General features: G+C 35.0%; 1 protein-coding gene across 4 annotated transcripts; it reads left to right on the top strand.

Annotated features, from left to right (window-relative positions):
* Nucleotides 1-8: 8 nt before the first annotated feature.
* LOC117418123 (kinesin-like protein KIF20B) lies at nt 9-27,423 on the top strand. 4 transcript variants are annotated; one of them, XM_058984994.1, is made up of 34 exons: nt 9-149; nt 3,927-4,044; nt 5,600-5,686; nt 5,808-5,927; nt 7,819-7,957; nt 8,499-8,683; nt 8,955-9,009; nt 9,297-9,518; nt 9,785-9,896; nt 9,999-10,070; nt 10,593-10,739; nt 11,172-11,334; nt 12,095-12,418; nt 12,630-12,769; nt 15,192-15,318; nt 15,450-15,651; nt 15,838-15,902; nt 16,003-16,122; nt 16,893-17,061; nt 18,453-19,689; nt 19,880-20,018; nt 20,369-20,491; nt 20,576-20,636; nt 20,838-20,963; nt 21,042-21,172; nt 21,589-21,744; nt 21,950-22,126; nt 22,432-22,575; nt 22,701-22,871; nt 23,935-24,141; nt 24,387-24,452; nt 26,209-26,356; nt 26,785-26,927; nt 27,076-27,423. In XM_058984994.1, coding segments are annotated over exons 1-34 (5,682 nt in total). In that variant the 5' UTR covers nt 9-147; the 3' UTR covers nt 27,160-27,423. The 4 variants fall into 4 exon arrangements, with proteins under 4 accessions (XP_058840977.1, XP_058840979.1, XP_033886627.3 ...); XM_058984995.1 differs by having other exon boundaries at nt 16-106; XM_058984996.1 differs by lacking the exon at nt 20,369-20,491.
* Nucleotides 27,424-27,999: the final 576 nt, after the last annotated feature.

Here is a 27,999-nt window from a genome sequence, read left to right as displayed (position 1 = left end):
ATTTGTCACCTGTCTGTATTCTCCCATGATTCCCCGCTTTGTTGCAGTTAGAGATTGGTTGGATTTAAAATAAAACCGCGGCAGTTTGGAAGTGGATAAAACGCAGGTAAACTAGGGTGAATATCTTGTCTACAGTCTTCATCAGTCATGTAAGTTTTCTTATATTTGTATTACTTTAACGTATGCAACAACATACGTTATCAATCTTAGACGAAAGCAGTGTCTTTGGTATGGATTACAAGTAAATGTTTCCGCAAACACTGTGTGAAATCCTCGGGCAACCCGTATAGGAACGTGCATTACGATTCCAAATCAGAAGACTAGTTGTTGTTTATTTGTGTATTATTAAAGTAAAAAAATAATAAATCAGTAATATAGCGCTGGTGACAGTTCTAAAACACAGATGGCATAATTTTCAAATGTAAGTGCAAATCGATATATACTATAGCTGTAAGAGTACGTAGTTGCGGTGTTTTTAATCGTACTCCAGTAATAAATATGGAGCATGTTTACTAAACATAATATAACACGTTGAAACAACAGGCATGGTTATTTCTGAACTATGGAAATGTATATTGCAAATTTAGTAATGTGGATTTCGACTAATGAATTGTGTGGACTTCATTTACTGTATTCAGTATTTATTGCACAGTCGCTACACTGATTGAATCATGTGTCAGACAGTCATGTACCTTACCTGGTATTGTCCTAGTACTGTGTCAGATATAACATTCACACATGATGTATAATGTCATTTTACAGTTTAAATGTGCAAGCCGTAGATACGAAGTTGATGCAGTGATATCGCTTCTGGTTGTTTATTATTAGTCACACAGGCTGATTTGGGGTGGGGGAGGGTATCCTTGTTTTAGGGGATATTTACTTTTTGGATGACTCATGTTGCTTTTAACAGATTTCCAATTCAGTCACATTCAGAATTATTCAGTGTTACTGCTGGCCCGTTCCACAGTGTCATGTTCCAGCTGCAGAGATAATCTTCGAAGAACTGAAAACGTGTGCAGTAGTCTTTGAATTCCAGCACCTCTTAAATGTGTGTTGTTTTTATTTATTTATTTATTTATTTATTTATTTATTTTATAAATAACAGCTGTCTGACCTCTACCCATCTAAATCACTTCTTGGCATCAATGTTGATATAGTGTGGTTCATCCCTTGCTATTGCAGGTCTCTTTCCCACGCTAAACTGCTGCACCTCAATGATTATTTCTGGGGGCTTCTCTATTGCCTCATTTACACTATAAACAATGTATAAACAACATATACAAATATTGTTTATTTTATATACATAAAGGATCTGTGTGTGTGTCTGTCTATCTATCTATCTATATATATATATATATATATATATATATATATATATATATATATATATATATATAGGTGTGTGTGTGTATATATATATATATATATATAAATACATATATATAATATATAAAAATAAGTGTGTGTGTGTATATATATGTGTGTGTGTGTATATGTATGTATGTATATATATGTGTGTGTGTATATATATATATATATATATATACACATACATACATATATATATATATATCTCAAAGATCACTAAGGGTCATGAAGTGGACACAGTATTTCATTTATCAGATAGAACATTAACAACCTCACAGAAAGCATTACTATGCATGGGGCATAGGTATGTTCTGGCAAAGAGACATAATAAGGATAAGTTAAAAACAGAATGGGAAAGATTTATACCTTTATGATGAAACACAGAATCAGAATATGTGTGTCAACATGGAATACAAATTAAAAGAAAGCACCACTGACTCCTCCAGAGGGAAGAAACAACTGGTTAGACATGTATATGGAATTAGTTAGAAATGAAATAGTAACAGGTCTAAGAAGTAAAGGTAAACAAAATTTAACTAAGAATGAGGAAGAGGCACTAAAGGAATTTATAGAGGATGATAGTATCATTGTAAGACCAGCAGATAAAGGTTCTGGGATAGTAGTAATGAACAAAGATGATTCTATAAAAGCAGTAGGGACTGACTTGCAAAATATAAATACATATGAAGAAGTAAAAACTAATAATAATGGCATAGTAAAAGAAGTCAGAATTTTGGTAGATTTATATAAAAATGAGTTTGTATCCACAAAATCCAAGAAAAGGTTTGGTTAGAGGCAACCCAAAAATACACAAAGAAAAACACCCAATGCAAATGACTATTGGCATAATTTATAACCCAACATGTTATTCTGGAACTGGCTGAAAGGCAGCTACAGCCACATGTTGAAAGCTTACCTAGCTATGTTAAAGATTCAACACATTTTCTGAAAAGGATTAATAATATAAAGGTTAAACTTCCAGAGGATACCATTTTGTTTTGCATGGATGTAAAATCCCTGTACCCCAGTGTTCCCAAGCATGAAACTTTAGAAGCATGTAAAGAACATGATAACTACGGAAGAAATATTAAATATGATCACAATAGTTTCAGAAAATTGTTATTTTACATTTGGAAATAGAAGTTGCAAACAGAATGATGGTACAGCAGTAGGCTCAAAATAAGGTGTGCAATTTGCAAGCATGTATATGGGCAAAGGGGAGGGAATGTTATTGAATAAACTAGACAAGAAATCATTAGACTAGATCAGACCTGTGGATGACATATTTGGAATGTGGACACATGGAGAAGAATCTTTTGTACGTTTTCATAAATTAGCAAATTATATCCACCCTAATATTTCAGTGGATTTAAGGTGGACACAATCTGAAACATAGACACCTTGGTTAAACTTGATCAAGGACCTATTAAAACAGATCTTTAATCAAAACCTAATGAAAAATCTGTTCTGATGAAAAGGACTACAAAAAAACAGAGAAAGGAATTAAAGTAAAACTTAAGAGGATATAAAGAACACATTTTTGAGAAAAGTTGACAAACTCAATAAGAATGAACTACATGAAAATGGAAGAGAGGGTTATGAGTACCATTTAATTACATACTGTAAATTATTACCCAACATTTCAAGAATTGTTTGGAAGCATTTATGTATACTTCGTAATTCAGACAAAATGAGAAATATTTCCGAAAGCACTGATCGTAGCATTTGTCTGTCATTTTAGTCCGCATAAAGAGATCATAGATACTTTAAGGCACATTGAAACCTGTAAAAAGACATAAAGTGTGCAAATATATTGGTAAAAATAAAAGTGAAATCACAAATAAAGATAAGACGTCTTAAAAAATCCATCATGGCAAGGATAGCAACCTTGTATGGTATATTTTGCATAAAGTGTAGGCCTAGTACAATAAAATATGTAGGAGAGACAGGTATATCATTATATAAAAGAATGCAAACCACTTACCAAATATAAGAAATAAAGTAAATGAACCAATAGTTCAGCACTTTACCTGAACATACACACCATGGATGACCTAAAGTTTGTGGTTTAAATACATAATGTACAGTATAGAAGAATAAAAAAAAAAAAAATTGATAGACTAGATACCATGATGCCTGAAGGTTTAAATAGAAAGGAACAGTAGATTGTTACATTATTAGCTATATAGTGAATGACATCACAAAGACATTAGATTTAAAGTGAAATAAATGTGTGGTTACCATGTCATCAAAAGCCTATAAATACATCCAATGTCTGTTTTCAAACACACTTTCCCCTTGACAAAGGTATATTAAACATACCGAAACGTTGGGAAGTTGTCTCTGAGCAAAAACCTCTCTCTCTGTCTCTAAGCCAGAAAGTCTCTTCGGGTGGGAATTTCCTCTTCTCACCTTGAAGAGAGTTATGTGTTTAAAAGGTACCCCCCTCTTGCAAACAACCAGAAAGTCTTCATTTTAGCTTAAGATGTCATGTTAGTCCATGAACTCCGGGACATGCCTATTGACTTGCATTGCCTACATTTCAATTTTCACAGGATGGAGACATGTCTAAATGGAAAGCCTGACCGAACAGAACCCATGAGTGTGGAGGACTTGAGAAAAGATCTTCTTGAAGAATTTTCTTCTGTGTCTTCAACTTCTGTGTTGTCACAGGTAACCTAAAATGAGAAATATTGCATACCGCTTTTGTCTGGTTTAAATGTGTTTTGCTACTAAACTGTTTGTGAAATCCATTCTGTGCTGCACTAAGATATTGATTCCAGTGACCCTAATATTATTTTCTAGTGTTTAGATCAAAGGCCACGATGAGGTTATTAATGGGGTGCCAACCTGACTGAAATACTTTTTTCTGGCGATTGTAAAAGCTCCACGGTAAATGGTGGGCCTCGAGGATGATTGACTCGATCAACTACCCAGGCAGGGATAATGTTTAATCTGACCAACCCCTTGTTAAATCTGACCAATCCCTGTTCACAGAGCTTGTGTCGTTTCAGACCTATCGTAGCTCATTGACTCCATCAGCCAGCGGAAAGGACTATCCACTAGAAACTGTCCTCTGGGCATCAGATGACCTCTGACATCAACCCACCTTGACCCAGACCCAACCCCAACCCTAACCTTAAGCAACCCCAGCTTTTAAATGTGAAAGTAAGGACTTGGAGGATTTAAAGGCCTGATTAGTTGTTTCGCAGTAAAACACCGTAAATTAAACAGATTTTATTACTATTGTAGTATTGTTACTACCGTATACCTTTTTATTTCACAAACATAAACAAATTGAAATGCTTTTCAATGATTGTAGATTAAAGTCACTAATGGCGTTACTAGTAAGACCAGACTAGTATAAAGAAAACGTATACTGTAATAACAATGCTATAACAGTAAAATGAGTAAGTTACGGGGTTTGGCTGTGAAACAATTTAAATTGGCTTTTAAATCCTCCAAGTCCTTATTTTCTCATTTAAATGTGGAATGAATGAGAATAAGTGACTATGTATTGATGTTAATTAGTGGCACAATCGGCACCCTAATTTCATATTTGATTATAATATAGACATTTATCAACGATAATCGATGCATTGCCTTTTTTTCCAAATAAAGAACAAGCAATAGATTATATAAAAAAAAATAATACAAAGAACTTGAGTTTAACAACTGAAAATATGCGTGCGTCCGCATCAGATGTCCCTTTAACATTATAATAATAAATTTATTTTGACAGAAGAAATTTCTATCTGAACTATGGGTTGTTCATTACTGTTAACGTTTTATATCCAAAAGCAAAACATTTGCATTAATCTCTGACTAATTTAACTGTCCTACTAAATTCAGCTTCTTTTTATATAATATTGCCATATAATCCAAACACAACATGATTTGAAACAAAAGAAGGTAATATGTAGATTTTTAAATCAAGAAATTGTGACCTACTTCTGATTTGGGCACGACTGGTTTAGGTGTTCTGTATCCATTTGTAGTGGAGGTACTGTAAGTTAGTTTGCCTCCCTGAATGGAATATTTAATATAGACATATTGGTATTTTGATCAATATGTTTATACAATGTGATTGAATTAGCCTCATTTTTATAGACTAGTTCACTGCATTTCTCCTTGTTTATTTATTTATTTATTTATTTATTTATTTATTTTCTTACCTCTACCCAGGGATGCAATATATTAAGATTTAATTATTTTTTTTTTTTTTCAGGATAGTTCACAGGAAAAGGAACATCTGCAAGTTTACCTTCGCATAAGACCTTTTAGGCAATCTGAAATAGATACAGATGAATCACAGGTAAATGATTTAATAGCAATTTAATAGAAACTCAGAAGATATCAGCCAGGATTCCACACAACTGGTAATGCAATGGTTTAATACATATTTTAATAGATATATTTTTTCCCTTAATTTGTAGGAATGTGTTGAAACTGAGAACTCAAACAGTGTGATCCTAAAAGCTCCAAGACACACCTTAACATGTAAACTCAGTGATAAATCCCTACCGCAGGTGGCTCAACGCTTTCATTTTTCACATGTGAGTAAAGTAAAAGTATTCTGATTAAGTGTTACAGAAAATATCACTGAAGATGGATTCAATGTAGTTGTAAAACCAGCTCCCCATGGTGGTGGCTTGTTAGTTGAGATACTTTCTTTGTTATGCAGGGTTTTCAATTCGTTTTAAGGTACGTGGCATTTACAAGGTAGTAGGAGGCACCAATCTCATTGTGGCACGTAGGGCCGATGGGGGAGTGAGTGTTGCATTTTGGGAGACGTTTTAAGGAGGACACAGATGTCTTGGACTCCTGTAGTGGATTGTTCATGCTCTGGGCTTGAAACATATCCAGACAACTTTAAAATCAAGAAAATAACGTTTAATGTGAAGTTTTAGCGACTCGTTTAATGTGAAGTTTTAACGAATCAGAGCAGTATTAGTACTCCCTCAGTTTATTAAATGGATTGCGTGGTTGTAAGCCACTTTGGATCCCTGCTATCCAATAGATCGCACTCCAAAGCTAAAATATAATTCCTATACCTTATAGCAATGCGTCAATATAAATGAGATATAAATTCAAAATTGTTCTTACCTACCACTATATGGAAGTGTAGTTGTAGAATACAATGTAAAAACAAGAGCTGTCTTCAAAGACAGACTTCTGAATACGACCAAACAGCAACCAGCTTTTTTCAGAGATCTTCAAAACACGGACCACACACAACTTGTAGTTAGAAAGTTGAGTGATGCTTGACTGAAATCTTACTACAGCTTTTTATAGAACTTTTGCTCCATTTAATATGTCAGACGTCTTAATTGAATCAAAACATTTACTCTGTTTTGACAGCTTCTATATTTAAGTGAACAATATATCTAAAAAGTACCAGTGACTCCTTTTCTAAAATTAATTGGACATGATCTTCCACCCCTCTTTCCTCTAAAAATTAGGTGAACTGTTTTTAATATCTATTATAATATATTAACCTGGGTCTAAAACATAGTTCCCTGTTAACATCAAAAACGTTATTTTCAGTAGGGTGGACTTGTTTCATGTATTTTGTGTGTTAACAAAATAAGATTGGAAAGGATTGTTTAGAGAGTTCATGACAAACTTCTGAACCTATAGTTACAGACCTAGTTATAGTTAAATGTACAGTCTAATATTGTTTTTTTAATTCTTAAACTAAGTTTGACCTCTCTCTCTCTCTGTTTCTAAAAATCCCCTGTGCAAGCAGATCCTGTTTACCTGCCAAAGTTAGTTTTTAAATTAATATGAAACTACTGTAAGCGCTTTTCCCAATTCACCGCATGAAGTCATGTTTTGACCAGATTCAAGAGTCGGCTCGGACCGGGATCTCTTCAGATAAGAAAAAAGCTTACATCCTCATTTTTTATAACTAAGCTCTCATTCTTTTCTTATAATATACAGGGTTCCGTCCATCTTGCAGATGCTACTGTGCCTTTAACAATAAGGATTGATTGCATTTTAGCAGAATAGACCACTTGCGCGTTGCTGGGTGAAAAAAAAAAACAAACCTGGAACCACATGACAGCTCTTATGTTTTGACACAATAGTGTGTACGTAAACCGTATTTAGCACTTTTAAGCTGGTTTAAATGCAGCTAATATCATGCCTTTCTTCTTAAAGGTGTACACTATACATGAACCCCAAATACCTCTGACAAGGGTTCATATTTTTACATATTTTCACAAAATCACAACAGAATGATTTTTTTTTTTTGTGCCTATGTATAGCTATGTGCCTATATTGCTTTACAGTATGATAATATGGCAAAAATGGACTGATCTGATAATACCTGTAAATAATCGTAATATTTTTTCAGCCTGCGCAAATAGGTTGATAGTGCCGGTCGTCTGCTTATTTTGAAAACCCTGGTTATGTTTCATATATTTACTCTGTTTGTCTTTGTAGGTTTATGGTCCTGAAACCACACAGGAGGAGATCTTTAACGGCACTGTCAGATCTATGGTTAAAGACTTTCTTGATGGGGCGAATTCTCTGGTTTTTACATATGGAGTGTCCAATGCTGGGAAAACCTTCACTTTTTTAGGTGTGAAGCATCATCTTTATATCATTAAAAATACAACATTTTATTTCTTAATGGCTTATCTGTTTCAGATCAAATGAAAGGTCAGGCATCATAGGCAGTATTGTATATAATTCCAATTTGTGATGTTTGTTAAATCTGGCGACCACGCAGCAAAATTATTTGAATTTGTTCCTTGCTGCTTAAAAACATTTGACGCCTGAAAGAAAGGGAGACCATCAATATTAACAGGTATGCCTGTGATGCCTGACTTACAAGGACACCCTGTAGAATGCTGAAATATAGGATGCAGCAAAATGTTACATGATTATGGGAAATCGCAGCTTTGAAACAAATGTATTTAAGTACAGTAAATGGTCATCTTTTTGGGGGGTTTGCTTGAAAAAGAGGTTATAGTTAATCGAAGTTACAGTAGGATTGTGTAACTTGGTTAATTTAATTTACTGTTTTGTTCCAAGACAGAAAATAACTTCAGGTATATTGTGACAAATGTTAAATAATTATCTGCTATCCTTTTTTTTTTATATATATATAAATATTCTAGGCCCTGGAAATGACATGGGGATTCTTCCAAGGTCTTTGAATATGCTGTTTAAAAGTATTGACGACAAACTTTATGAGAATATGGATCTGAAACCACAAAGGTGTAGAGAACACATAGGGCTCACCAAAGAACAGCAATCGGAAGAAATTGCCAATAAAAATGCTATTCTTCGCTTAATAAAAGAGGTAAAGCTTTAGCTCTTCAACTATATATATATTTTTTTTTGTGGGGACATTTGCAAAAAAGAGGGCCTTTTAGTATCCTCTGATTTTAACTGCGCTGGGAAATTGGAGAATAACTGTTTGCTAGCAGTCTAATATGCAGAAGAAATGTTTTACTTGGTCATCTAATATGGAATATTTTACAAAACTGCTTTTCTCAATGGGATACAAACTTGTACCAAACAACTGTTTGTCATTTTCCTTTCTTTACAAAAATCTTCATTTTATTTTGTAGGTGGATTCACAAAACTATCTAAATTCAAGCAACAAGTCTTCGTCCAGATCAGAAGGTGATCAAAGTGTTCTCTTTGAATAAGTGCACTTTAATGTGTAGATATACTGTACTCAATAGTATAACTTTATTTATCCATGACAGTGAATCTAGAGAAAATGTCGCCCCCTTCAAATCCTGCCTAGATCACAATAGACCCAAATGTTTGTATATTGAACTTTTAAGAGATAGGCTGGTGTTCTGCATCTAGATATTTAAAAAAATTGAAGGAATTCACAAAACAATGTTACAGTTAATTTTACAGTATGTGCTTTAAACTTAACTGAAGTTATGTTATGTCAACAGGTTCCTCCATCGATGTTCTTGGAGACTTTGAAGAACAGCTTGATTCTTCAGAACGGTTTAGTTTAAGTGTTGGCACTAATATAAAATTTTCACTCTGGGTGTCTTTCTGTGAAATTTATAATGAGAATATTTTTGATTTACTCGACCCGGTGTCAAACTGCGCACTGAAGAGAAATACACTTAGACTTGCACAGGATGTCAAAGGCAACACCTTTGTAAAAGGTAAATTCACTTCTCTAGGCAATATTTAGGAGAACATTTTATTTAATCCTTTTGCTACTATAAACTTGGTGCAACATGTAACAAAATTGAAAGCAGTGTGTGTGTGTGTGTGTGTATATATGTGTGTGTGTATATATATATATATATATATATATATATATATATATATATTATACAGATGAAAATAAAGGCTTGCAAAATCCTGTACTGTAGCTAGTTTTGGCTAATTCCCTACAATATATTGGTTTATCGGATGTCTTTCTTAGATCTGAAGTGGGTTCAAGTGTCTAGCCCGGAAGAAGCGTATACAATTCTGAAGCTTGGGAAGAAACATCAAACGATTTCCTGCACCAAGCTCAACAACCTTTCAAGCAGGAGGTAAAATTGCATCCTTACTTTTTAATTTGGTTCACAAAGACAGTTTTGTAGTTTTAATTTTATTTTTTATTCCCCCCCCCCCACCCCCCCCCTTCCCCACAGTCATAGTATTTTCAGTATTCGGATTTTACAGATTGAAGACATTGGAGTACCTCGTGTGCTGAAAGTCAATGAGTAAGTATTCAGTGTAACTTCACTATAGTCTCAAAACTTGGTGCTGATTTTTTTTCTTTTGTCCCAGCACTATGTATATAACATCCTACTGCTGCAAGTCATATGCTTTAGTGGCATTCATGTTTACATTCCTATCGCAAAAAAATTCCTGAATGTAAACAAATAGGACTAACAAGGCTGTCTGAAACTACATAGACTGTAGTAGAGACGCCTTATGCAATAGATCCCTGATAAGAAGGCATTACTTGTAGTTTACTGCGTCAGGAGGAGAGCGGGGTCATTTGGTGAACAGATATGTTCAGTGTAAATGCACAATCAGGGTTTTATTATGATGGTCAATTGGACAATTGTTGCTATTTTAAATTGCATATTTGTTTAACTTTTGTTATTGTTTATTTAACATTGAACATAGCATCTAATGTTCTGAGTTGTTGTGGTGTGGTGTGTGTTTTTTTTCTTTTTTTTTTTAAAAAAGGGGGCTGTATTGCTTTAATAAAATGCACATTTTATTTTTATTTTAAGGTTCTCATTGTGCGATCTTGCTGGATCAGAGAGATGTGCCAAGACTCAGAATAAGGGAGATCGCTTAAAAGAATCTGGAAACATCAATACCTCATTGATGACTCTGGGAAAATGTATCAATGCTTTGAGACACAACCAGCAGTCAAAGTAAGTTTGTGTTAATACTGTTCAAGACCTACTTTATGCATTTTTTGCTTATGCATTCAACAGTATTGTTTCACTTGCTGGTATCTAATAAATGTTAAACTTTTGGACTAATACTTTATTCAACAGCTTTCCTACAATTCACATAGATGTTAATTTTCGCCTGTTCCTATCCAGCTTTGGAAGTAAACTCGAGCAGTTAAATATGCTTGACTCCTTGTGTGCATTAGCACCCCTCTAATCTTTAAATGTATACTTGCAATGTAAACTGTAAACCACTAGAGAGTGTCATAGTACTACAGGATTTATTTTTTTTTAACTCTTTTTTGAGTTCTGTGTAAACTGTTCTTGTTTAGCACAGTAAATGCATAAACACATTTTGAATATAAAACACAGTTCATAATCTTACTAATACATCATCTTTTTACCTTGTAGGCTGCAACAACATGTACCTTTTAGAGAAAGCAAGCTGACACAGTACTTTAAAGATTTCTTTTGCGGCAGAGGAAAAGCTTGTATGATTGTGAACATTAACCAGTGTGCCTCCATGTTTGATGAGACCCTTAATGTGTTAAAGTTCTCAGCAGTTGCTCAGAAGGTGAGACACATAACTTCTTAAATACATATGATACCAATCATGCAGTTCCTCAGTTGTGGCAACGAGAACGATTGTGAAGTCCCAGCAGATGCCTAGTACGCCCTCTGTAAACATTTCACAGGATAAGCCTCCAATCACTTAAACTCAACGCTTGCATCACAAATCTGACCCATTCTTTGTTTTTTAGAACTGGCTCTAATGGAGCTGATTTAGTTGATCATAAACCGGTCTTTTCAAAGTGCCAGTTTTTCAAAATGCAATGCTATGGTAGGTTGCATAACCTTGACTACAGCTTGGCGATTAGAGGAAAAACTGAACTACTGCACAGGAAGGGTTTTTTGTACTGGGAAGTAGCATCAACCTTTACTTGGAAATAACTGCATATTCCAATCTCAAGAGGAATGCATACAAATAACGTTTGTTACAGCAAGCTTCATTAAGTGGTGCTTTTGGAAGTTTTAAGTTAGTCTAATCTTCAAATAAACTTGATAAATAAAAATGCATTGTATGAGGCTGACTTTTAAATCTGTCTTATGTCTGATCACTAATTAGTCTTTTACAGATAGGACATTCTTCATTAGGTGGAGTCTATTTTGAGTTTAATTGCCAATGTGTTATGTTCACACTCTTATGAAAAGACTTTTGATACGCCTTGATATGGTTTTATTGAAATGATGACTTAAAGGTAGAACCTTTTTTAAATTTAGTAAGTTACTGCCTGTTTTGTGCGTATTCAAGTTCTGATTTTATTTTCTTGCAGGTGGTGGTTCTCAATACAGTAAAACCTCTTCCATTTATTCCCAAGAAATCGGCTAGGGAGGTGTCCTTTCTTATTGATAATGCAGACAGAAAGAAATACCGGCGGTCTAGAAAAAGCTCCTTTGTTAACTGGGATATGAGTTTGCAAGACGTGCCAGAAACCAGTGATGGTGTCGATGAGGAGGAAAGTTCTGAAGAGGAAAATATGGAAGAGACTATTCAGAATGAGGAGGGAAGTTCTGAAGAGGAAAATATGGAAGAGACCATTCACAATGAGGGTGAAGGTGATGATGATGAAATCACAGTTGACAAGGAATCATACAAGGTATGTCTAGTTGCAATTAACGGTTAACAGATGTTTATGAATTAGATGAGGGGAATTGATACAATTTCAATACCCTTTTAAATTTCTCAAATTATGTGGTACATATTGGCAGTTTAGGAACTTTAACGTTGACAAAAACGGAAATAAATTGCTGTTTTAAATGGCTGCGTTTAAACGGCAATATATAATTATTATTTTTTTAAACTTACAGAAAATGCTTGCACAAATAACAGAACTGCAGAACAAGTTAGTTCAAGAAAAAACGGACAAACTAATTGTGGAAAGCAAGATTCGAGAAGAAGTTTTCCAGGAATTCATGCAGCTGTTCGAACAAAGGGAATGTGATTTCAGGTAGTAAAATATCTAGGTTAGGTTTAACAGGTTAATTGTATTGACTAGTTCAGGGTCTGGATGGAAGTTTAATTAGTTCAATTAAACAATTTACAACAGGGTTGGAACAAAGACCCAGGGGTGGATTGCACCAACCGGACGCAAGTCCAAGTCTTAAAAGTCGGTCTTAAAGTTTGACAGATGTTATTACATCTGACTTAAATATTTTAATTATGTCTGTTGCACCAAACGACAATTTTAGCCTGGCTTAACTACGTCAGACATTAATATTCTCTGTCAGGTTTAAGGAATGCCCGTTCATGTGAACAAGATTTGCATATTCAATGTAAAAAGCCTAATTAATCATACAATGCTTGTAATGGCAAAATGCATACCAACTGTAAACATATTCTGTTTGGAATGCTTTTGCCTTGTTTTCAGCTAATATTGTCAAATCCCTGCCTGAGTTCCTCTGTAAAGTAAGAAACACAGCTTCTAACCTGTTGCTAGGCAGTCGTGAAACAACTTCTGGTAACTCAGCACACCCAAACTTTCAATTTGTAGCTAAAATAAAATAATGCATGTACGAAGTGTTAAAAGAAGCCAAACTTTGCTGACAATTAGAACTTTGACACATCTGCAAAGCAAAACAACTCTGACCTAAAAGTGTAGTTATTAATTCCTAGTTTCCTAAACTAGGCCCAGTTGACTGCAATGATGGCTATAGTAATCTAGATTTTAAACCATTACTATTAACTGTTAAAATGTCAACGAAAGAATCATATTCGTTAATGGTAACTAACTAAAAATACTGTAAAATGATAGCTAAATAGTGAAAAAATATTCTCCATTTGTAGAGACTTGACAAAAGGAAAAAGGTAACCGAACCAGTGTCGCACTAAAAAAAAATTACAAGTTAAGGGCTATTCACACTGTAGCGTTTATTCGTTGCGTTTTCAATGGTAAAAAATCGAACCTGTGGAATTGAATACTACCTTTTCATATTTAAGAGTAATTAATCGCTGCGAAAAAAAATCGAAATGGGTTTGATTTTTGGACAAAAAAAGCTGCGATCACCCCCATGTCTGCTAAATTTGGATATAATCTGAAGGCAACGTGGATCGGGTGCAAGCTGCTGCATAGTTATTGCCCCGAAGAAGAAACAGAAAGAGAAAAATGTGGATTCACCCTATAACAAGCAATGGGAAACCCTAGGAGAGTACCAGCGTATTGTGCAAGAGCTGAAATATACTGTGTATATTTATATAATCTCAAATTGTTATTGTTTAATAAACACAGTAAACGCAGGTAGACGGTACTGTCAATGCAGATGTAACGTCAGACAGCACAGTGTTTTACATTATTAGGGGGGGATACACTTATGCTAACACATATGATTGATATAACGGCTAGTGTGAATAGCCCTTTTAGCTGTAATAATTAAAAGTAAAATATAATTAACTATAACAAGAAAATGACATCATACTATAACTACAAAAATAACTAAAAAAAAAAATGCTACTGAACTTGCTTAGGATGTAAGTGCATTTTGATGTTGTATTTGACTGTCAAAGTAAGCACAACCTGCCCCTCACGAAATAAAAGTGAGTACATTAATTAAAACATGTATTACTAGACGGGTTGATAGCTGTCATTTGTGAAACGCTAAGCATTTTATGAAAAAATACTCAAGGATTATTAATTGTCAAGTAGTTAATAATTATTTTATGGGTAATGTTAAATGTAAGCAAAATATTTGCAATTGTCAGACTTTCTAAACGTATTAACTTTAAAAACGTCAATTGTATAAACAAATTGCAAATCGTCGTAAAAGTTAATCAACTGAAATACTAGTTCTCGGCGATGACAAGAAAATCTTTCGAACCGTTCTCTGTCCTTGAACATATCCAAGGGATTACTCCTGTCCCTCAACACCCATTCACGCCTCATTGCCCGCTGGTACTGGTTTCAGAGTATGACGAGACGTGTCATCCTGTTACTTTTCAGTTGTGCTTTTTATGGTGGAGAGATTTAGCTCTAAACTGACATGTCCATGGAGATATGCCTACCCTTTATAAGGCATAGGATGTAAGCCCAGGTGTAACACACACTTCCGTCTGTGTGGTGCAACAGATGTACATTTTACGTCCCTGGTTTACTCCTAGTTTTAAGTTGGACATAGCTCAGTTGGCGCAACTCGTCCCAGGAGTGGAAAGGGCAATTTTGACCACCCCTGCTTTTAAGTAGTGTAATGGTTTTTGCATAGTGTGTTAATCATTTTTGGGGAATCCAGGGATAGCCTTTCAGTACTATGGTGAAATGTTCTCCGTGTTTTTATTTTATTTATTTATTTATTTAATTGATTTATATACACGTCATTTGACAGTACGTTTTAATGTTAGAATATTGTGTGTTTTTCCCTAATTGCTGTTTCTCTCCCAAGTGAACGTCTCGAGAAAGAAAGAGAGATCATTGAGGAGAGAGCTGAAGAGCGACTTGATATTTTAAAGAATCTGCTGGTCAAACAACGTGGTGGTCCCGAAAAAGAACCAAATAATTGCGAATCAAAGGTCATTGGCCTTGCCAGTCCTTTTTTAAACAGTGTTAAATACATTTGCATGTACAACATAAGTAGCAACTTCTGTAGAAACTGTCAAACTGGTATATTACTGTTGATCTCAATAGTATTTCTATACTACAGGAGGAGACCGAGACTATTCTGGAGGGGATGATGGGGTCCATGCAAGATGACCTTGCTGATATAAAAAAGCAAGCAGAAGCAGCACAAACGTGTCTTGTAACCTTGCCTGAAACCCAAGATATTGCCACTCTTCAGACCCAGCTTGCCACAGTTTCTGAAAAACTAGCCGAAACACAGAAAGAGCTTTGGATGAAAGCAAAAGGCGAGTTTTATAATACATTAGATGCTCAATTACAGTATATAAACTCCAGCGGTGACTTAATATTTAATGTGTAATATTCATGTTATGGAATATTTTAATTTTATAGCATGGATTTCCAGTTCATAAATTGGTATCGCGTGAACAATGCTTAATTTTTTGTCTAATTTGTTTGTGTTTTAATTACAGAAGTAGAAGCCTTAATTGGTAATCAAATACAAGCGCCTAATGACCATCTGGAAGAAGCAAAAAAGGTAAGCTTCTGTTAACATGCCTTGTTATAAAGGCAGAGTTTAGTTAAAACAGTTTGAAACCTTTTTTTTTTTTTTTTCCCCCCCCCCCCCCCCCCCCAAGGAAATTGAAGCGCAGAATGAGAAATTACAGCATCTTATGGAGATATGTCATGAAAAAGATGAAGCCATAAGTAATCTACAAGATGTGTTGGACCGCTGGGAGGAGTCTGCTAAAAGCTCTGTAAGTCCCATTATGATCAAATTGCATTGCAATATAAAGTATTTAAAATTGTCTTCCAAATCAGTTGGCATTCGAATAGTCTCCCAACACATTCATTAGGTGCCATAATTTGTAGTGTTTCAAAAATGTTGTTGAATTGATAAGATGTCCATGAAATTGGCTCAAATGAATGGCTAATGATACAGTATTTGATTTGTTTTCTTCAGTGTGGTGTGGTTTTTTTTTTGTGGTTTTTTTTCAATCAAGTTGGTAATATCTCCAGAGACCCTGGAGATTGATTGGCACTTGATTAAAAATAAATAATACATTTTGTAACCATTTTTAACAAGGTAGTAAATCTCAACAGGGAAATGTAATTTGGTTGATGGCAATTTGTCGATTTTGAGACCCTAGTGAACAACTAAGTTGCTATGTTTACAGCAGTGTGGAGTAGTGGTTAGGGCTCTGGACTCTTGACCGGAGGGCCGTGGGTTCAATCCCCAGTGGGGGACACTGCTGCTGTACCCTTGAGCAAGGTACTTTACCTAGTTTGCTCCAGTAAAAAATGGGTAATTGTATGTAAAAAATAATGTGATATCTTGTAACAATTGTAAGTTGCCCTGGATAAGGGTGTCTGCTAAGAAATAAATAATAATAATAATCATCATAATAATAAATGCTCTGATAAGAAAAGCTATTGATAAATGTATTAAATCGATTACTTTTAGCTTGTACAATGCAAAATTGTGTAGAGGAAGATTAATTTTGAATGTGTTATTTTGGGGGTTTAGGAGAAGACTGTACAAACTATTAAAGGAGAAATCTTGAACTTCAAAATGAAATGTACATGCATGAGTGAAAATGACGCACAGTTGGAAAAGGATCAACTTATTCAGACTGGGAGCAGAAAGCGAGTTCGTGATCAACAGGACCCTGTGGGACAGCCTCCTCTAAAGAAAGGTATCAATTCTGCCTCATTTGTGAGGCTTGGACCAGGGAAAAAGAAGACAGCCATCACAGGGCGCAAAATCCTTCGGTTTAAGAAAAGGTTATCGGTGGTATTTAAATAAATTAGATAATGAAAGTATTTAAATAACATTCAACTTGTCCCCCTTTGCCCATATATATATATATGTGTGTGTTGCTTTTTAAATGTTTGTCTTTTTTTGTTTTGTATGTGATATTGTCATACATCATGTTGTTTGTATTTGGTTGGCAAGATTTTATAATTGTGATTTAAGAGTAAATAAAATGTCTTTCCATTTGCTTGCCGGTGTTTGCTTTTAAAGGGGGTTGCCTAAAAGTCATGCAGGTCATCTTAAAAGGTGCTGTTAGTTTTAACATTACAGACTTCATGAGGAGGCAGTTACTGCACAGTACTATAACCTAAGAGATGGTAATTCCTGAGTGTGTGTGGTGTGTGGTGTTGTTGTTTTTTATTTTTTTATAAATAAACTGGGCAAAGGTTGTCCCACCCACCATGGCAGAATCTAACAATTATTGAGCCCTTTCAGAAATATATCAAACTAACTGCGCCTTCAAAAAGATCCTGTACTGTACAAACCCATGTCTTGGTGTAAAATATTGAAGAAAGTTATATAAGTAATAGTCGATTTAAACTCGTACAGTCTCCTCTTGAAGGACATAGAGCTAACAAAATAATTTCACAGCCAAATACATATTCCCATCTGATCCTATAGTAAATAAAGTAAAAGAGCCTGTTGCAGGTATTTTCAGTGCTTCTCTTCTGCATTCCTGTTTTTATAACCAAATGCTTTGTGCTTTCTGTTAATAAACTACCCAGTCAACCGCTGCAATACCTGTGCAGTGTATGAGTAAAATAAAACAAACTCATTGTATTACATTTCTGAAAAGGGACGGTTTATGAACGGAAACATTTTATCCTTGATCAAATACACTGTTCATTTTTGGTTTGTTATACAACTTCTGTCTATTTAACTAATATGCTTTACTATGGTTAGTTTTAATGTCATTGTAGTTTAATGCTGCTTTGCATAAGAGGTTGTGTACTGGTTAGTTAATTACTGACAAATTGCCTCAAAATCAGAAGTCACTATTTTAATGTTTTGAGCTTGTTGCCTTTTTGCATCTGTTTGCGCTGCCCCCATAGACACTTGTCTCAGTCTAGTTTTTAAACTCCTATGAAAACACTTATTTTAATTGTTTGAAAAAAACAGTTCTGGTGTATGACCTAAATATAGTGCAAATCCCCTTCGCTTAACATTCTGTGTATTTTTGTTGTTTTATTTATTAACCATAACTTGATGATTTTATGGATTTTCTTGATTGATTTTGACCACTATAATGTCACTTTTTAAAATTGTTTTTAGGACCACTTAAAGAGGAATGTCTTTGCTCCACTGTAACCCGCCAGGAGCACAGAATTGAAGGCTTAATAAAGGACCTCTCAACAAAAGAGGCAGAGGTGATGGAATTAAAGGAGAAAGTACATACACTGGAGCAACAGTTGGATTCAGTTAGAGAGTTCCTCCAAACTGAGAGAAATGTAAAACAGGGGCTATGTGAGCAGATTAATAAAGTAAAAGAGGAACCGTCTTCCTCTAAAATGAACTTTAGTGAGGTAAATGACAATATTAAGCAGCAGGCTAGTTCTTATGAAACTGTAATGTCTGATCTGCAAGCACAGAGAGATGCAAACAAAAAGCAGACCAACGAAGTAGAGCAGTTTGAAAAAGAGATAGAACTCCTCAGAAAAGAGGCAGTGGAAAAGGCAGAACAAATCCAAATGCTGCAGGAAAAAAATGAGCAGCTCTGTGGCATGGAAGAGGTGGCAAAGGTTAATGCTGCAGATTTACAAAGCACAAAGGATTTATTGGTGAAAATTGAACAGGAGTCCCAGGAGAAATCCGCAAAGATGGAGGCATTACAAAACCAGCTGGCAGTCCTTGGTCTGGAACTAGAAAATACCAGAACAGCAGCGAAGAGAGACGGCAGCCATTTCCATGCCACAATCGTAGCTCTGCGCAAAGAGTGTGAGCAGATAGTAAAGGTGTCTTCTGAAAAGAGCCAGCAGATACAAGAGCTGGAGCAACAACCCGAAAGCTTAAACCTGCAGGTTACTGATCAAGAGGAGCAGCTGAGACAAAAGTTGCATGAATTAACTGTAACCTGCAATGAACTCAAGGAAAAAGAGGCTCTCTTTAACCAGCTAAAAGCCAAATTAGAAGAAACTATTTTGAATTTTGAGTCTGAAAGGCTGGATGCCAATGACACTAAAAAAAGGAATTCTGAGCTTGAAAAGGAGACCATTTCTCTAAAAGGAACAATAAAGCAACTGGAGGACCTCCTACAGACCTCAAAAGTCGATGCTGATAAAGTAGCAAAGATGGAGGAACAACTTGCAGAGAAAGACTCCTTGATGGCTTCTTTGCAAAATAGTTTGAAAGAAGCACAAGTCAAACTTGAGGATGCGGTCTCACAATACAGTCTTCAAGAAACCAAACTGCAAGATGGAGTTCAGCAAAGAAAAATAGACATCAAGTTGGCCAGTGAGGCTCTCGCTAAAAAGGAAGCGGAGCAGGAGAAGAGCTTGCAGACATTATTAAAGTAAGAAATGCCAAACTAGTTTGTTTGTAGTCTCCTATAAAAAGGCTCTACTTTCAGATGTCCTGGGGAGGTTGGATCACTTTATATGGGAAAACTATAATTTTGAATGTTTCAAGATTTCATTGACATGATTGATTTCCATTTTTTCGATTTGATTTATTGTGTGTTTTTTTTTTTTTTTTTTTTTTAGATTAAAGAATGAGAATGTTGAAAGTGCTATAAAAATCAAGAGTCTGAGCCTTGCTCTACAGAGGAAAGATGAGGATACCTCGGACTTGAGAGAGAAGCTGGCTGATGCCAAGAAACAAATACTACAAGTGCAAAAGGAGGTCAGTGGTGTCTAAGTAACCCTTTCATGCAACATGGGTGTTTTTAGCACATAGGTTGTGAGGCAACGACATAAATTATATATATATATATATATATATATATATATATATATATATATATATATATATATATATATAAATAAATAAATTAATTAATTACAAAGTACTACTTGTACTCTGAAGAATACTGACTCACTACTGTGGTATGTAAATTTAATAGACAAGAGGACTAAACAGTTGCAATTTGGACCTTTTGCATTCTCAATTGTCTACTCCAATTTGTTTTTACAGGTAATTGATTTGTGGCACACTTGTTTGTTCCTTTTTTTTTTCGGGGGGGGGGCCCTTAGATTTCATCAATGCGTGAAAATGAGAAATCCTTGGGACTAAAGCTTAATGAGTCTGACAGGGTTAAGAATCAATTAACTAGGGACCTTGCTAGCAGAGACCGAACAATCCTCCAATTGAAGAATGTAAGTATATTAAAGTCTTAATCTGCTGCTTTGTTAGATTTGATTTATTTTGTTGCTGTATTTTAAATGGTTTGTCTGTTTTAGGAGATGTCCAACTGTACAAAGACAGAGGAAATACTACAGTTGTATCAGGCAGCTTGCAAAGGTAGAAACTTCACTGTTTTTTAGGCTAGACTGCCTTTGTGACTGATGGTTAATCTTGCTGTTTTGAAAATTGTAATATAAATTGGTGTGTTTAACTCCTTTCAGGAATACATTTAAGTGCCATGTCTATTCACAGGGTCTTATATTTTGAGCTAATATAGTTTTTATTATAAAATGCATATTAAACCTTTTTGTTTGTCAGATCTGAAAGCAAAAGAACAAATTATTGAAGACATGAGACTGGCTCTCACTGAGCAAGAAGAGACACAGGAAGAGCAAGAAAAAGTTCTTGAAGCTAAAGTTAAAGAGACTGAATGTTTAGCTGCAGGTAAGTTTGATTGGATTTATTTATTTTAAAATGTGTGTTATTTTCAGAACTACAGAGAGCTCTTCCCCCTTTTTGTAGAACTTGAAGACTGGAAACAGAAATGCTTCCTTCATGAGAAGGATAACAATCAAAACCTAAAAACTGAATGCAGGAACACCGAATCAGAGAATGCAAGAAAACAAACCGATAACTTGCAAGAAACCTTGAAGGCAAGTGACTTGCATTGGTAATACCTGTGGCTTGTCTAGTAACTTGATTGGTTTTGAAACGGTTGCTTGTGTTATTGTATCGGGTATGATGAATGTTTCAGGTAACATGTTGCATGATAAATGGACTTAATTGATCTTTGGATAATCTTGTTACATAGAGGATTTATACACAATCAGTTACTGTAGTTAAAGGGGAGAGGAAAATCCTCCATCCAAGTGTAAACATGTCATGCAGTTTTGCATAATTGGCATCACAGTTGTCACTTAACAGATCTGCCTTTGCAAGCTAAGTGGTCAAGTTGCGGACCAACAAATTACAGAATACACATTTAAAGCACAATGTCACTGAATTAGAGAATTTAACGCATATCTCTTTACAATGCTGTTCCCTTTTTTTTTTTTTTTTTTTTTGACAGCAATCTGAAGAGAAGCACCAAGCTGACAGAAGAAAGTGGCTGGATAAGAAAATGTTGTTAATTAGACAAGCAAAGGAAGCAGAGGATCGACGAAACCAAGAAATAAAGAAATTTCTGGAAGACCGTGAGCGGCATATCAAATTGCAGACTGAAGTGGTAGGTACCTACCTTACTGTTTTATGAGCAACTGCTTGTTTTTTCACTATAATCCCCTCTGTGGTTAATATCCACATTATTCAAAGTTTCCGGCTAGTCCTAATCCATGTGTTAGTGTGGGTTTACGGATGAGGGTTTATAGCTTTTCACACCAGACCTGAGATCATTATTATCCACAACTTAAACAAAGAAAATGTATTTACAGGAGAGTCAAACTAAACAGCTGTCTGAAAAGGAAGATCAGCTGCAGAAGTGGAAGCAGGAGAGGGATGAATTGGTGGCAGCTCTTGAAGTCCAACTTAAAAATATGTTTGCTAGTAATCTGCAGAAAGACCAGGAGCTGAAGAAGCTGCAAGAAGCAGCAAGTGCTCGGCCACATGAGGTCAGTATTGGTTTTCCTTTTTAAAACCGTCATTCTTTAATATAATATTGGTTTAAAAACATCTTCAAACTAATTGGGCCCTGGGGGTGTTGATCTAAATGTTTGCTGTAAAAATCTGGATCAAGAAATGTAACCTGTAATTACAAGACATGAAGGGTTATCTTTATACAATATAAAAGGGCATACATGGACAGAAATGTGAAAGGTTACCAGGGGGTTGTGCAATAATGGAGTTGTTAATAATGGAGTTAGAAATCTGGGTGGATTCATGGAATGTGTGCTAACTTTACTGAATTAAATAACAGGTCAATAAAGATGAACTTCAACTCACACTTGCGAGGAAAGAGGCAGAGATTGCTGAGCTAGAGTATGTATCTAACATGGCAGATTCCAAGGTGAAACACCAAGCTGCAGTCACAGCAAGTGAAGATATTTCCATGGAGAATAAGGTACACGCAACAGTATTTAAACGTGTTGGGATTCCAACACATTTATTTAACTGTATTTGGTAGAACTATTGTACTAATGTTTGATTTAAGGTATGTGTTCTGATTATAATTGTTTATTTCGATAGCTGGAAGCCAAAAGCACAGGAATGGTCAATACTGAGCTTGTTCAGCAATTGCAAGATGAACATGGCAAACTGACAAGCAGTATAAAGACTGTTTGTGATGGGCCCAAGACTAAGATTGCTGCCTTACCAAGGAGTTCTTCAGCAATTACTCTTCATAAAGAAGAAAATGAGGTGAGTAAATGAACTGCTATTCAAGAGGGTATTTATACATTGCTCCAAATTAAGGGATAACAAGTGTGTTGAAATAATGCAGAAAAAACATCTAGTTTGACTCATGCAAAAAAGATGATGGCATTATGCAAATATCTGATATGGCATTCTTTTCTGGGAAAGAGGCTACCCAGTTGTCCACCCTCCATATGTCAATATGGAGCATGATAACCATAGATGCCAATACAGGCATTATGGAAATTAGTGTATGAACGACTGCTTCTGTACACATGCTTCATATCTCTAAATTTTAGTGCTGTAATTGCTGTAACTGTCTGTGGATTTTGTGGGTGCTTTTTTATAATCCAAAAAACCCTTTGTACCTCCATGTGAATGATTGACTGTTCTAATCTCTCTTCTAGAGAAACAGTTGTGTTTTTTTCCCATCACAGTACCCACTGTTTTTGTAAACTGAAATTGGATTATATTGCTTTGTAGAAGTTGATTTCTAAAGAAAAGCCACTTCCTGCTGTGTAGTGTGAGATCAAATGGTCTGAGAAAACATCTTTCAGTTAAATTAGAAATGAGTTGAATTAAATAGTTAAGTACAGAGATTAGCCTTTTGCATTAGTATGATTTTAAGGATTATGACTTGTATTCATGGAATTGCTGCATATTCACTGCTATGTTTTTTCAGACTTTTACTTTCCCTTTAATTCTTTGTTATATGTAGATAGACTTTTATTTCCATTTATCAAGAGGCAAAGGCTAATTGAATAAAACCTCTTAACAGTATTAACTGTTTTGAGGAATTCTTTGCTAGTTTCATACCATTTAAATGTGTGTTTTTTTTTTTTTTTAGTTTCACACATTTTACTACAGTGTGTTCCAATTTTTTTTACATGCTCCATTATAATCTATAGAAATAAAGGCAGGAAAGTAGCATTCATTTGTATAATTTCTACTAAAGTTTTCTGTATGACCTAAAAGTACCAACTCATTTTAGTAATGTAATCCTACTGACTTCCCGCGAACTGAGTAGGACCATTTTGTAACACTTGTACCTTTTTTGTATTTCATACAGGTTGTTCTCAACCAATCAGTACTAGACTCCTCCGAGGTTTCCACAGAAAGTGGAACAACTAGCAGGTTCCCAAAATCGGAGCTTGACATACAGTTCACACCCCTTCGGCCTAATAAAATGACTGTTACGAGGCAAGGTGGGGATTCGTCTGTTACTGTCAAAATAACCAGAACGGCAAAAAAAAGGAAGAGTAATGCAATGGAAAAGGTAAGAGACGAACACAGCTACTTTTTTGTTGCATGCTTGTAATGCTAACTTGCTGCCAAACTTGCATGTTACTATTGACTGGCATTTCTGAGAGACTGTTCATGTTCCCTGACCATCTTGTTTCCATGAATAAAGAATTGGCAACTTTCTATTGCTGGAACTCCCTGTTTTTATTTATTCTACCTTTTTTAAATACAAAAATTCCCAAACTTACTTTTGAGTAACCTTTTACTTTTCCCTTCAAGACAATGCTTTCAGGTTGCTGGAAAAACAAATCTAAACTGAAAGCCACATCTCCAAGCATTTCTCAGGTATTAAGCTACCAGGTATCCTAGACCTTCCCCTACAATCCATGTAGTTGGGCTAGTTTTTTTTTTTACTTTTGATTCATCTATGGTGTTTTATTTAATTGCTTGTTTTGTACATTAAAAATGTACAGTGCATAGGCTGGGGTGCACATTAAGACATTCCAGCTGTGCATCCTTACAACCCATCTAAGCCAGTCCTGTTAGGGCAGTGGTGAAAAAGTGCTTGACTTCTGGGTTTTATTTTAAGTATAAATATTAATTATCAAAATTAATGTTATAGTATTGTCATATTTCACTGTTGTGGAGCTGCAAATTATAATTTTTATAACGGTCCTTGCATTATGACATTGAACTGTCCAGACGGTATGAAGCATTAGGGTTCTTTCCTTGGGTGTTTAACATGCGCAACATGGTTGTTTCAAATACACATTGTCATAAATTTAAACACCCCTATTGAAAATGTTTTGAATCAAAATATTGTATTGTATTAAATATTGTAGTTTTATATTTTAATTGTGTAGTGTGGGGATTAAATAAAACACTACAAGATTCAAACCCTAGTTTGTCTGTTCTCTGTGTAGAGAAGGTAGCATTTCATATTTCATTGTCATTTGCTTGTTTCGTGTTCCGTAGTATGTCAAGAGGAGATTCTGTGTTCATATGTCTTGTTTTTTGTCAGCTTCATAGCTAGCTATCACATTTTTTTTATGTCAGTACATTGCTGTACAGCAAAGAGGACAACAATCCATTTTTATTATAAACAATAGATTATTTTTTTATTAATATAGGTGGTATAACTTGCTGTAAAAGTTCACAGCATTTGATCTCAGGGTTTATTTCTAATCTGTGTGGGGGCTTTATTTTGTAATTTTTTTTTTTTTTTTTTTTTTTTGAGCGTTTTGCCTTTTTGATATGTTTTGAGTCGTCGTGGTACCAATTTTAAAATGGACAAACCTATTGTGAAACGCATCACCTGTTTTGATATAAAATCCTTGTTTTTTTTGGTTGTATTTTCTAATAATTTCTCCAAGACTTCACTTTAAGGTGTGTCCAATAATGAATCCTGTTTCACTCACTGTGTCGCATGAACTCTTGTGTTCTTTGATTGAGCCAATCTCTTAAAAGGTGCTTGGACATGAAACTCAATCTTTTGTTTAGAAAATACAGAATAATGTTTTGGTGATGATTTTAACACATTTTTTGTTTTTGTTGTAATCAATACCAGACTATCCCCCAAAAACTAAATGTGTTTTACCAACGCTATGACTTCTTGTCTTTTAATTTCCTCCTTTTACTACTTACTTAATTTATTTTCATTTCAACTTTGACTAAAAATGTACTGTTGCTAATTTTGGTAACGATTACTGCCTGGTGTAAATCAATAAAGCGTACATGTACAGCTGCAACAAACATCCGAAATTAGGTCCATTGTCCTGTACTAAGTTGAATACTAGATAATATGTTGCTATTGGGACTAGTCAAATGATCATCCATAGTTAGGCTATGCAGCTTTTAGTTCGTTGCAATGGATCCACATAGATAAACAAACAAAGCACCAGGAAGCTGTATAAGGTTGGTTGGTTTCTTCAACAACCACTTCCCTGGCATCTCCAAACTCATTACATGTCCCCAGTGCTTGACAGAGCTCTCGTTATTACAATGCATGTTTCGTCTGCATAACAATAAATCTATAATTGATTTAGGTGATGGGCTGTCTAGATGAACAAGCTCCTGCTGAACCTTTTTTTTTTATATAAAGGTATCACCAGCTGCACAAGCTAAAAGACAATCCCCTTTAAGACAACAAACCTCTTGCTCAAGTTTAAGGTCTGTCAGCAAAAAAGATGGAGCTCTTCAGAAAATTGGAGATTTCTTTCAGAGCTCTCCTACACTGTTGCACAGTAAAGGTTAGTAAACCATTATAAGCTTTAGGTTGCTCTGTCAAAGTGAAAGATTCATATAATGTCTGCAAGCTACAAATATACAATTTGTGGAACCTTTAGACTGTCTTCTCATTTTAATTACTTAATCAATCAGATTTTGCTCAGATTAAAAAAAACAACATTCAGTCTTTCATTTTGGTAGTTCTGTATGCTAAAAGTTTATGCTAGTACTGAAAAACATGTTTGGAATGTAACGGCCTATGTGACTGTTTGTTTAAAAAAAAAAAAAAAAAGAAGAACTTGCATCTACTGTTTGGAAACCGCTTGCAGTATTTTGAGCAACTTGATAACTAGATTGTTTATGTATGCACTGATGGCTTTAATTTGAAACCTCTTAATGTCCATTTTAAAGAAACAAAAATCATTCTATTCACTTTTTTTTTTTTTTAAAGCTAAAAAACTAATTGGATCACTGAGCATAGCTAAATCTCCAGAAACTGATGTTTGCAAAGGAACTGAGTATAAACCCAGAAAGTCAAAAAGAAAGCTGTACAAAACAGAAATATCTTCCCCCTTGGACATTCCTTCACATCCAGTAAGTATATAAAATAAACCTTCATTTGGTGTTGAGATCATTGTAACTTGTAGAATATATGGCGCTTAATAATCCTAATTTCCTGGTGTTTGACCCTGATTTGCTACATGATCTTGTAATACATTAAGTATTGCAATTATCTCAACAGATTGTTGGACTGGATCAAGATGAGAAAGAAAGTGATCATCTTATTATTAAAAGAAGATTACGAACAAGAACAGCAAAGAGATGATGTGCTGATCAAAGTATTTTCAGTCTCATACCTTGACAGAAATCTGTTGCTTATTTAACTGCTTACTTTTTGTAATCAATTATGTTGCAAACCTATAGTTTATGCATCGGTCTATGAGCAAATTTATTTTTCTTATATGGATTTCTCATAACTATGTATATGAAGAAGTACTGGAATATAATGTACTGTATTTAGTTTTGATCTATTGATTTTAGTTATTTTTTTGTATTCCTTTTATTTTAGGAATAAATATAGAATAATGTGTGTGTGATGTGAGAATTTAATGCCCACAAGATGGTTTATAATTTTTGTCCAAGCATCCCACCCAGAGAATTATAATGTAGAAACCTGACTAAGTCAGTTACTGAACATGTAGCCAGCTGGATAAATACATTGTTGGCAAATTCAATTCTAATTTGGGATTTTTAAGATCAACTATGTGTAAAATAGATTTATTTTCAGGTTCAAATAGAATGTGACTAATACGGTAGAAACGTTAGGTTACTTACATTAACCCTGGTTCCCTGAAAAAGAAATGTCAATGACATCAAGGACTCTGGACCCTACAGAAGGCACTGCTGAAGTAGCCACGTTCAGTAAAACCTTATAAACGTGTGCGGTGTGGCCCATGACGCAGCGTTACATATGTCAAACAGGAATGCCCCATGAAATACTGCCCAAGACGTCATAGTCCCTCTAGTGGAGTGAGCTGTAACATCACTTGGAGAGGGTAGGTTAACCAGCTCATAAGCCAGCCAGATTGTATCCACTATCCAATGCGACAATCGCTGCTTGGAAAGTGCCTGACCTTGAGTATGTGACCCATAACACACCAATAAC

The sequence above is a fragment of the Acipenser ruthenus genome, chromosome 13, assembly GCF_902713425.1.
Source record: "Acipenser ruthenus chromosome 13, fAciRut3.2 maternal haplotype, whole genome shotgun sequence".
Taxonomy (NCBI): Eukaryota; Metazoa; Chordata; class Actinopteri; order Acipenseriformes; family Acipenseridae; genus Acipenser; species Acipenser ruthenus.
This window is presented reverse-complemented; position numbering and strand designations above follow the sequence as displayed.

Bases quoted from the DNA above. Each gene is read 5' to 3' on its own strand.
- LOC117418123 (XM_058984994.1), top strand. The intron at 16,123-16,892 runs GTAAGTCCCATT...TTGGGGGTTTAG, and splicing joins AGGAGTCTGCTAAAAGCTCT to GAGAAGACTGTACAAACTAT. The intron at 19,690-19,879 runs GTAAGAAATGCC...TTTTTTTTTTAG, and splicing joins AGCTTGCAGACATTATTAAA to ATTAAAGAATGAGAATGTTG.